Raw genomic sequence first — 10,860 nt, forward strand, 5'->3', positions numbered from 1 at the left:
GATGGAACCCGCAGAGCCACTCCCACAGAAGCAGGGGTATCATCATGAGACTCCTGAACAGATCTGATTTCACAGACCCTTCAATATCCAGGAGGCTGAACTCTGAGTTCACTTACAGCAATCATACTACCGTGTGGGCCTCACACTCATCAGAGGGCAGGAAAGACGCATCTTCTGACCCCAAAGTCTCCAGCTAACTTGCATGGATACGTTTATTAGTGGCATTCTAGAGTGCTCAGGGACCCCAGGCCGCGATCGTACCAGCTCGGTCTGCTTGTTCATGTCCATGCAGACCTTTCCCCTTGTTGTGAAGCAAGAGGAAAAGAGGAAGAATTTCTGATAGAAAAGTATAAATATGGACCAAATAGACAGGACATCACTATGAATTGCATTCAGAGCTTTATTCTTGCCAAAGTGTGGGGGGCACACCAATTCTGGCAGGCTGCCTTGATAAAGAAGCAAAGTACACAGTGAAGCAATGAGAGTCTACATCACTGGGAATACAGGGAGGGGGCCAGAGGCTGGTGAACGTTCCAAAAGATATAGCAGGTCTGTTCTGTACTTAACAGCAGCAGTCATCCTCACAATCACAGCATGCAGGACCTCGGGACCTCATGGGGATAATTCCCAAACAGCAGCACCCAGAGCCGCAGCACCCAGTGCTGCAGCATCCAGAGCTGCAGCACCCAGAATCTTCACAGCAGCCAGATGATCCTGAGTTGCAGTCCTGGGGCGGTTGGATCCAACGTCTCAGGGGACTCACCCCAAAGGTCCGGGGAGCCAGGCAGCAGTAGCTGGTGGAACAGGGTGCAGAGCATGGATCAGGGACACAGCATGAGGTGGTCGAGCCACTTGCAGGAGCCTGAGCATAGTAGGTCTGGCCGGGAGAAGGTCTCTGGACATAGCATGTCTGGGTCTGGCAAGGGGCTGGGTACTTCACGTAAGTCATCTGGCACGGAGCTGGGTACTTCATGTATGTCTGACAAGGAGCTGGGCATTTCATGTAGGTTGTCTGGGATGGAGCTGGGCACTTCACGTATGTCTGGCAAGGAGCTGCATATTTCACATAGGTCTGAGTCTGGCATGGCATTTGACATTTCACGTAGGTTTGAGCTGGGCGTGGAGCTGGGCATTTCACGTAGGTTTGAGCTGGGCGTGGAGCTGGGCATTTCACACAAGTTTGAGTCTGGGATGGAGCTGGGCATTTCACAGGGGTACATTTGGTACTCTGCTCACCTCCCAATCCCAAACCTTTCACACAAGATGGAGGGAACTGTGGCTGCTTCTGCTGGTCACACATCTTTCTGTGGCTTTGTAAAATCTGAAAAGAAAGGTCTCATCAGAAAAAAAGAAAAGGAAAAAAGAAAGAAGAGAAGAGAAGAGAAGAGAAGAGAAGAGAAGAGAGAGAAGAGAAGAAGAAAAGAAAAGAAAGAAGAAAAGAAAAGAAAGAAGAAAAGAAAAAAAAAGAAGAAAAGAAAAGAAAAGAAAAGAAAAGAAAAGAAAAGAAAAGAAAAGAAAAGAAAAGAAAAGAAAAGAAAAGGTCTCATCAGGACTAGGAAGTTTTCCAGGGAAACCCCCAGCACCTCTTTTAAATAGAATGATCTGTAAACTGGAGCCTTTTTGAGAAGGTCACAGCACTCAGACCTGACATAGGGTAGACTCAGAGCCAGGGATCTTGCTTGGCTCTTGTGCCTGCGCCTGACTGTATGTCTCAGTTTCCACAGTGGAAAATGAAGGGCTAGAAAGAATGATATCTGTTTCTACCCAATTCTCCAAGCCTCCTCTCTTCTTACTTTGGTGCCTAGTTGCAGATTCTCCTTGAGAAATTGTTTTCCAGCTGATATCCCTCACTGCTCATTTTCTCAAGATCAGCTTCCCTATTTCCTCCTGCCAGACCAGACAGTACCCAGGGAAGGCAAGTTCTTGTCAGTGAATCCTGAGCCACACAGAGCATGACAGGTCTGCAGTTTGAGTGAGTTTCCACCATTTGCTCTTCAGGTCAGCTAGATTATCATTTCACCCCATAAATAGACTCATGAAAGAAATGCAGTCTAGGGAAGAGAGGACAGCAGTTCTCTGAAGAGCCCTTCTCACACAAGGCCAACAGCTCCACACTCTGCCTCTCCCCCTCAGACTCCAGCTCTGCTCCACTCCTTCAGCGGCCACTCTCATGTATAGGCCTGACCACCCTCATCCCATCCCAGTATCACCTCTCCTTCCTGCTGTGTTCCTATCTCAGACATAGACTTACCCTCTTCACTGACAGAAGCAAGACGGGGAGAATCCAGGGATCTGAGGAGCTAGCCATTGGGGAGGCCTTTTATAGGGTGGCAATGAGGCAATTTAATGGCATCCCAATGAAGCAGGAAGGTTCACAAGGATTGGGGCTGGCACTGCATTGGTGAGATTCCTCCCCAGTATGCCTGGCTCTTCACTCAGAGGCAGGGCATGTCTCTGTTTGACATTGAATTTTCCAGAACACCAGATAAATGATTCCTTTGGCCTTCTTCCTGGAACAAGTCCATCTTCTTTTTCTAGAAGTTATGAGAGATGAGATGCCTATGAGATCTATGTCTACAAAGCTGTTTCTAGGTCACTCAAGTCTTCAAGGACTTGTCCAAAATGTATTTAGCATCTCAATTTTTCATACACTGTGCCAAAAGCTACACGGTGCATCTTCTCAGTCTAAATAGTACGTTCTTTCTGAGGGCCTCCTGGTGGTGGTCTAGGTTGCTGGACCTGGTAGTGTCTGCCTCAGTATGGCAGCAAGGCCCCCCAGAAGCTCCAGGTTAGTTCCATGGACTGGCAGGCTATCCTGTTTATTTGGGAAACTGGATGGGTGCTTAGTGATCTCAGACCTCAGGCTCTATATTTAGGCTGTATATCCTCAGCTTCTTGCGCCCCATGACCTCCCCATCCTCACCTTTCTGGATCTCACTACCCGGGCTAGATTGCCAAGAACCCAGCACAGAGGGAATTCCAGCCAAATGAACACTGTGTGATAACAATAATAGTAGAATCTAACATTTAACTGAACGCTTTGTATGTGCCAAACAGTTCATAAGGGATGGCCCTGTAACTGAGGCCCCGAAAAAATAAGGAAGTTACCTATTGTCACAAAGCAATTAGGTATGAAACTGGACTCTCATGCAGGCAGTCTGCCTTCGTAAGCCGTGGTCTTTACTGCTACAACATGTTGCCTTTTATTTCTGGACGTAGCACTGTTCCTCAATATCTCTCTTCTTCCCTTTCATCAGAGCAGTAAATACAGCAAGGGAGATGGGAATAATATGTATTAAGTACATCCTGTGAGGTGGGCTATGATAGCCCTATTTTTTTTTAAAGATTTTATTTATTTATTCATGAGAGACACAGAGAGAGGCAGAGACATAGGCAGAGGGAGAAGCAGGCTTCCTGTGGGGACCCTGATGCGGGACTCCATCCCAGGACCCCAGGATCACGCCCTGAGCCAAAGGCAGATGCTCAACCACTGAGCCACCCAGGGGCCCCCGCTAGCCCTATTTTGACAAGGAAATTAACACCCAGAGGCCTATTTCACCAAGATCGTCTCATTGGTAGGCAATGTAGTATCACTTGAACCCAAGCCTGTCTAGTTTTAGAGCCCATGCTCTTCCTACTGAGCCAAGTCAGGTTGCTCAATGCAGAAAGGTATCTCAATCCTGAACTGAGCTCTGGTTGTAAACTACCACTCCCTCAGATCAACTGGTGCAGGCCCCACCATGGCCCCACAGCCTCTAAGGAAAAGGTGCATTTGTCCATAATGGATCCCAATTTCTCCAGGACCATAAACCTTACAGCTCTCAAATTTCCTCAACAAAGAAGACAGATCCCCACTAATCCACAGACACTTCCCCAGGGCAAGCCAGGTCTGGCAGGGTCTGCCCCCGAACAATTTGGAGGAAGCAAGGAGAGAGTCTGCCCTAGGCTTGGAAAGTTTCCTACTTTCGTCCATCATTCCTGTATTGGGTGGACTTGTAGCACTCCATAACTTCATCTGTGAGACCCACCAGTCCCCGCCCTAAAGGGGATGGTGGAAGTGATTTTAGGCAGTCCCATTACCTGTTCTCCTGCATCCCATCTCAGCTGACACCCAGGCCTGTGTTTTATGATGGGAATGGTACAAGGATGGTCTTTTATTGGGACCATACATGTCATGGCTTTAGCTCATCACATTTAGTCTCCATAACTGTGTCTTAAATAAATAGGAAAACAAACTTGCCTGAGCTCACATAGCTAGAAGTAGTAGAGACAGAATTTGAATCCAGGTTTATTCTTTTTTTTTTTTCTTTTCTGCCACAACATGGTGTTTTTAGTGTTGAAATACATGATATTTTAGGAACCATACCTTTTAGCCAAACAACAGGCATAGTCATTAAGAAGCCCTATATCTCAGACATAAGATGGGGCAGCCCCAGTCTACAGGGAAGAAAATGACCTGGAAGATCAATCATTTTAAGGCAGTCAATGAAACAAGATAGAGATAGTTCAAAGCACAAATAGAACTCAGCCCTAGTTCTGATTCTGCCATTGCCTCATGGTGTGGCCCCACTCTGCCCTGCTATCTCCAGGCTTTTTTTCTTCCACTCTACCATAGTCAGTGAAGCCCCTCCTGGCTATGATAGTCTATGATTGTAGGAGCTTATGCTACAAAGGATATGTATTTATATCCTTGCTCTCCATGGAGTTGTTCCCACTAGACCATAATTTCTGTGCATTAGTAACTGTGGACATATTTACTGTATATCATCCTGCTTTAACACAGGACCTGGGAAACACTAACTAGACCATGAATGAATGATTGATTGAATGAATGAGGGTGCTTTCCACTGATAGTACAGCCTAAACCAACCTCCTTCCTCCACGTGGCCAATGGTCATCTTTCTATTAGCCAGTCTGTGCACCTCGCACCATCTGTGAGCTCTGATTGGCTCACTTCCTGCCTGTGGGTCAAGGCTGTCACTAATGGGTTTAACAGCTTTAGGCAACACTAACATCTCTGGTGAGAGCTACTGTTTCCGTGTGCCACCAAAACAGGTGGATGGGTTGTGCCCCACCCATTTTATTGGCTGGGAAGGTGAGGTGTGGAGACTGGATGACTGGTACAAGTGCCAGGGTGAGTCACAGGGTTATCCCCAAAAGGTCCCACTTATCTCTTTGGACACAAGGTCATAGCAACAGAGACCTGTGGATTCATGTAATAATAGTCTGGTAGACTCATAGGGTAATAGGTAGAGAGAATCATAGATTCAGAGGACAACAGAATCACAGATTCAGAATCATGGCATCTCTGAAGTGGAGGGAATTAAAATATGTCATGGTGTTTGGCCCCTGCCTTAATACAAGGAAATATCTGAGTCATCTGGCTTAGGTCTTAGGAAGACCTTCTCGTGTTTTAAAGCTCTCTGCAGTCCTCTGGTTAGCTCATTTTAGGACTTACCATCTGAACACTCAGAAATCACATACTAGATTATCTTAAGTTCCCTTATAGCACCAGCATCGATGAATTCTGACATAAATTACATGTTTGAAGTTGTCCTCTTGAAAGCATGAACCAAACCAAGATTTCAGTTCAGTGGTACCCCAGCTCTGACCAGGAGACCAGAGGGGGAAATACTCAATTTGACATGTTGCTCTCTGAAGGCAGGGCTCAGGTCTCCTTACATCCTTGGGGCTGTCCTTGTTCAGGAACTACAGGCACTCAAGGGAAAAATCCACGTGCTTCATTTTTTTGTGAAAGAGAAGTAGGAGGAATTGAGAAGCCAGAAACCCGGGAGATGGAGGGCACTGGCCTATTGGTATCCTGTGAGAACTCTCACTTCTGTGTCTGAGAAGACACTACAGAGGTCCCCTCCCTTAGATCCCATGTCTCTGTGTGTCTCTGCTCCAGGCTCAGCTCTGAGGTTTTTGCCAGAGATCCTCTGAACAACCCCAGTGACAATATGGGATTCCTTACAGATTGTCAGGAGAACCAAGGAATGGAGGGCAGGCAAGGGCCTTTACAGGTACAGAGCTTGGCCCCTCTATACTGGAACTGAGGCCCACAGAGGAGGGAAGAAATTTGCTCAAGACCACACATTCAGGTAGGAACAGGCATTAGACAGGAATTTCTGAATTCCATACAGGGCACTTTCCATTACAACACGTGGCCACTGAACAGGCTTGCTAGGGAGTACCCTCACTTGGCCTTATCCTTGCCTCCCTCCCTGTCTCCCACCCCACCAAAACTATCACAAGAGGAGCCATTAGAAGTCCTCAGAGGAGTATCATTTATGGAGCAAAGACTGTTTTCACATATGTGGGAGAGGGTCACACAGGTTTCCCACTGTGTGTACATGTAGGTCACTGAAATATGAGAACCCCAACCCCCCTGGATCAGAGTCTGGGCTGTGTCTGGGTCAGAAACACAAGGCAAGACATAACTAGGGCCCTCTTGATTATAGAGGCCAGGAAACATTGGTGCCCATATATCCCTCTTTCACCTGGAATGACCGACTGGGGCTAGTTTCCTTAAACTTCCGGCAGCCCTTCCCCAACTCATTTATTCTCTTACAACATACACAAGGTCACTAGTCCCTTGGACTTATCTACCACTGTGTAAAGCTGTCTAATTGTATTTGGTCTTAAGGACTAACCCCTGAAATTTTCGGTACGAATTGCCTCATCTTTGCACTTCAGGATGCAAAGCGATACAGGGAAGTTGTGTTTTCCCAATATATTATTGCAGATTGAATCCACTGGATTATATTCCCTCTTGGACTCCTCCTTCTCAACCACTCCATCTGTCTTTCCAGTGCAAATAGCATGTTTTATCATTTTTCTCAATTCCCCACCCCAAGACCTCGTATGAATTTATGCCTTTTCCTGTCAAAGAGTATATATGGTTCTTCTCACAGGTCTGCCAATTCCTAGTTGCGTGATTTTAGGCAATCTGCTGAACTTTCTGAATCTCAATTTCTTCTTCTATAAAATGGAGATATTAATACTCAGATCATGCAGCTCTTCTGCTAAAATCATGTGTGTGTGTGTGTGTGTGTGTGCTAAAAACATTCTAATGACTTCTTACTCTGTTTGTGGTAAAAGCCCAAGTCCTTACAATGACTTTCAAAGAGATGCACAGACTGGACTCATGGCCCTACACCCTTATATCCCTGACTTCACATCCCACATTGTCCCCACTCTATCCCTTGCCACACTGATCTTCTTGTAGTTCATTTGACATTCCAGGCACACTCCTGCTTCAGGGAACTTTGTTCTTTTTTTTTTTTTCTTTCCCCCAAATGTTCTTCTCCCAGATACCCATGTGGCTTACTTGCTCACCTCCTTCAAGTCTTTGTCCAATTATGACCTTGGGGAGGCCCCTGCTGGTGACCTTGTTTAAAATAATAGTCCTCATCCACCAGGCAGACTCTGTCCCTCTTCCAAGCTTTATTTTTCTCCATACAGTTTATAACCATCTAACACATGACATATTTTAATGTACATGTTTTCCATTTTCTCACCTTAGAATGTAGACTGTTAGGTAAGAATCTTCATTCCTTTGGTTCACTTGCTCTATCCACAGTGCCTTTTCTCAAGCAAGTTGATCCCCTCAAAATGTACCTATTGGATGAGCAAATAGCATATTTTTCCTTATTCATTTTATTTGTCATCTGTGTTCCCTTATTAAGATAAATTAAGTGAGGGAGAAATCTTTATCTATTTTGCTCACTTCTATATTCTTAGATCTTAAAACCGTTCTTGGTATATATAGGTACTTAATACATACCTTTTGAATGAACATTCCAGACAAATGTTAATGTAAAATAAAGCATGTATCTAACATATGAGCAAGTACTAACTGAATATGAGTCAGTCTTGCTAGGATTGCTCTCTATTATCCCACATCAACCATATGCAATAATCATAGTTGCATTCAGTTCAGTTCTGAGTAAAAAAAGATTGAAAACAGATGGGCAGAGTAAGAAATCAGAGTTTTTTTCTAATTCAGATGAATTGCATCCCAGAAAGGTCATGAACCCATCATCCCAATCCCTGGCTGTTCCTATCTATCTTCCACCCTTTCCTCAGTCCAAGATTAGAATAAAGTTCTTCTTTTCTCATCCCCACACTCTTAAGAGTTATGGAGTCCCTTTGTCGTGCAGTGCCCAAGATCGCGAATCCGAGAAACCACCAAGGAGCTGACACCGATGCAAACACACGAGGGTTTATTTACAAGCTCGAGCTTGGGTCCAAGTGTACCCGACACAGCAGAGCGGGGACTTGGACCCCGAGCTGGGTTTCAGCTTAGTTTTTTATAGGCTGGTCTAGGGGACCTCCAGAAGGGGTGGAGGAATTTCTCAAGTTCTGTTTACATTTTGATATGGGGCTTTCAAGGGCATTGATCTCTGTTCTCATTCTAATAGGGGCTTCCAGCCCTTGGCTTGGGCTCTGTTCTTATTCTAATATGGGGCTTTCTAGGACATTAAGCTGTAGGCTGTTTTCTTCCTGTAACTGAAGTGATGTAAAGTTCAGCTCTTACTCACAGGGGCCTGGGATGGCTGTACTTGTGCTAACGCTGAACTTAAGGTGGAACGGCCTTAATTTTCTCGGCCTCCACAGTCTCTGTTTTCCTGACAGGATATGGATGTCCTAAAGCTTTTAAATGTAAGTTACCCAGTACAATCTTCTCCAGGGAGAAGGGGGAATGCATTTAACAAATGAAAGAAATAAATATGAAATCTCAAATGATGGCGAATGCAAGAACAATAACTAATCAGGTGTGCTTCCAAAGGGATTGTTGGAAAAGCCTGAGGGAGCCATGCTGATACCCATGTCAGCTCCTCAGTGTTTCCTCTAACTGAATTCATCTGAGCCCTCTGCATGACCACAAGGCCCCAATGAGTCTGTAATATCCAAACCTGTCAATATGCAAGGCTTCTGCCTAAGAGGGAGCCCAAATCAGCAGAGCTCAGAAATAAGGGGCTCCCTATCCGTAGGGAAGAGTGTGGGAAAGAGAAAGAAAGATCTTCATTCCAGTCCTGATGCTTGGGTTTCTGTAAATAGGCTTCTTAAAAATTAAAAAAAAAAAAATTAAAAAGTAAAAAAAGTCTAGGTTTCATTTGTACTTTATTTAACCAGACTTCTGAGTGTTCACAACATAGCATAAGGAAAACAGCTACAAAGATCATCAAACTTTCTCCACCAGTCCCCAGCTGGAGCTGGAACTATTCTGTTATCTTAATTCTCTTAAAAATAGTGAGAGAAAGAGAGAGAGACAGAGACAGAGAGAGAGAGAGGATATTGACCTTAGGAGGTGTGTATGAAGCAACAATTACATTTTTTACTTAAGTAAGTACAATCTTAGGATCTTCTGTTCAAGTCACTTGAGTGGCATGGCTATTTTTCATCATCAATATTTTTCCAGCTTTACTGAGATATCACTGACACGTAACATCGTATACATTTAAGTTGTACAATTTATCAATTTGATACATTATATATATTGTGATCTGATCACCACCTTAATGCTAGTTAGCACTTCCATTATGTCCCACAATTACCATTTCTCTTTTGTGGCAAGAACGTTTAAGATCTATTCTCATCAACTTTCAAGTGTAGAGTATAGTAAGTACTATTGTCGAAAATCACTATGCTGTACATCAGATCCCCAGAACTTGCTCATCTTCTAACTTTTGTACTCTTTGGCGAAAATCTGCTCATTTTCCCTACTCCTTGCTAATCTTTTTTTTTTTTTTTTTTAAGTTAGACTCATCTGGAAATTCTAGTCAACTCTTATTTATTGGCTTCATATGAGTACTGCAGAAGTTTAGATTTTTTTTTTTTAAGTTTAGATTTTCTGGAACATAAACATACATTAAAACATCAATTCGTTAAAGTTTAATTGGTTGATTTTTCTCTAGCCCAGTATAAGTTGTAAGTCTCTCTTTCTATCCAAGGAGAAGGATTAAGATCTACTTAGGTAAAAGAGATAAAAATAGAATAAAAGCCACCAATCAAGTCAAGACTTGAAAGTAAATGTATAGTTGTAAAGCACATGCTTTAGAATATCTTTCTACAACCCGAAAAAAAATTGATTTTGACATGAGGCCAAAAGAACGCAAACCTGAGGCATAAAGCTGATGGCTTCTGAGAAGCAAACCTTTCATGTTTATTCAGTTGATTGGGGTCCAAGAGGGGAAGACAAGACAGAAGGGGACAAAACACCAGGCTGTAGTAGGTCTGTTGTCTTGTAATTCTTGAAGTGCTGCTTCTTGATGTTGCTGGAGTTGACAGTCAGCAGCAGTACCCAGAGCAGCACCCAGACCTTCCAGAGCTGCGGCAGCAGCTGGAACCCCAGAGTACTGGCTACGGTCATTGCTGTAGCTGTTGAGCTTGGGTGTCTGCAGCAGACGAACCTCAGGCAGCAGCCCCAATCCCATGGGTTGAGTCACAGTGATGTAGTTTTAGAATGTTGGTGGGGTATGGAGCCAATGGCCGAGGAAGAACTCCTGAGACATCTTTGGTGTAATGAAAGTGATTTTATTAAAGCATGGGGCTGGGTGTCTCAGTGGGTTAAGTGACTGCTTGGGCTCAGGTCCTGATCCCGGGGTCCTGGGATGGAGCCCCTCATCAGCTCTCTGCCCTACAGGAGTCTGTTTCTCCCTCTCCCTCTGCCCCTCCCCCTGCTCATGCTCTCTCTCTCTCTCTGTGTGTGCCTCAAATAAATAAATAAAACCTTTAAACATAAAATAAAGCACTGGGACAGGAACTGTGAGGAAAAAACTGCTGCATCAGGGGTGTGAGGAGTGACTGATTATATACTTGGGAGTTGGGGGGGGTGGATAAAAAAAGAAAAAAAGG

At 44.5% G+C, this 10,860-nt stretch overlaps 1 protein-coding gene across 1 annotated transcript; it reads right to left on the minus strand.

The window, feature by feature from the left end:
* Positions 1-382: 382 nt before the first annotated feature.
* KPLCE (KPRP N-terminal and LCE C-terminal like protein) lies at positions 383-2,318 on the minus strand. Its single transcript, XM_072768888.1, has 2 exons — positions 2,252-2,318; positions 383-1,321 (listed from the first exon to the last, which is right to left on the minus strand). The coding sequence occupies exons 1-2, from the start codon at positions 2,306-2,308 to the stop codon at positions 563-565; spliced, it is 816 nt and encodes a 271-aa protein (XP_072624989.1). The 5' UTR covers positions 2,309-2,318; the 3' UTR covers positions 383-562.
* Positions 2,319-10,860: the final 8,542 nt, after the last annotated feature.

The sequence above is a fragment of the Canis lupus genome, chromosome 12, assembly GCF_048164855.1.
Source record: "Canis lupus baileyi chromosome 12, mCanLup2.hap1, whole genome shotgun sequence".
NCBI lineage: Eukaryota > Metazoa > Chordata > Mammalia > Carnivora > Canidae > Canis > Canis lupus.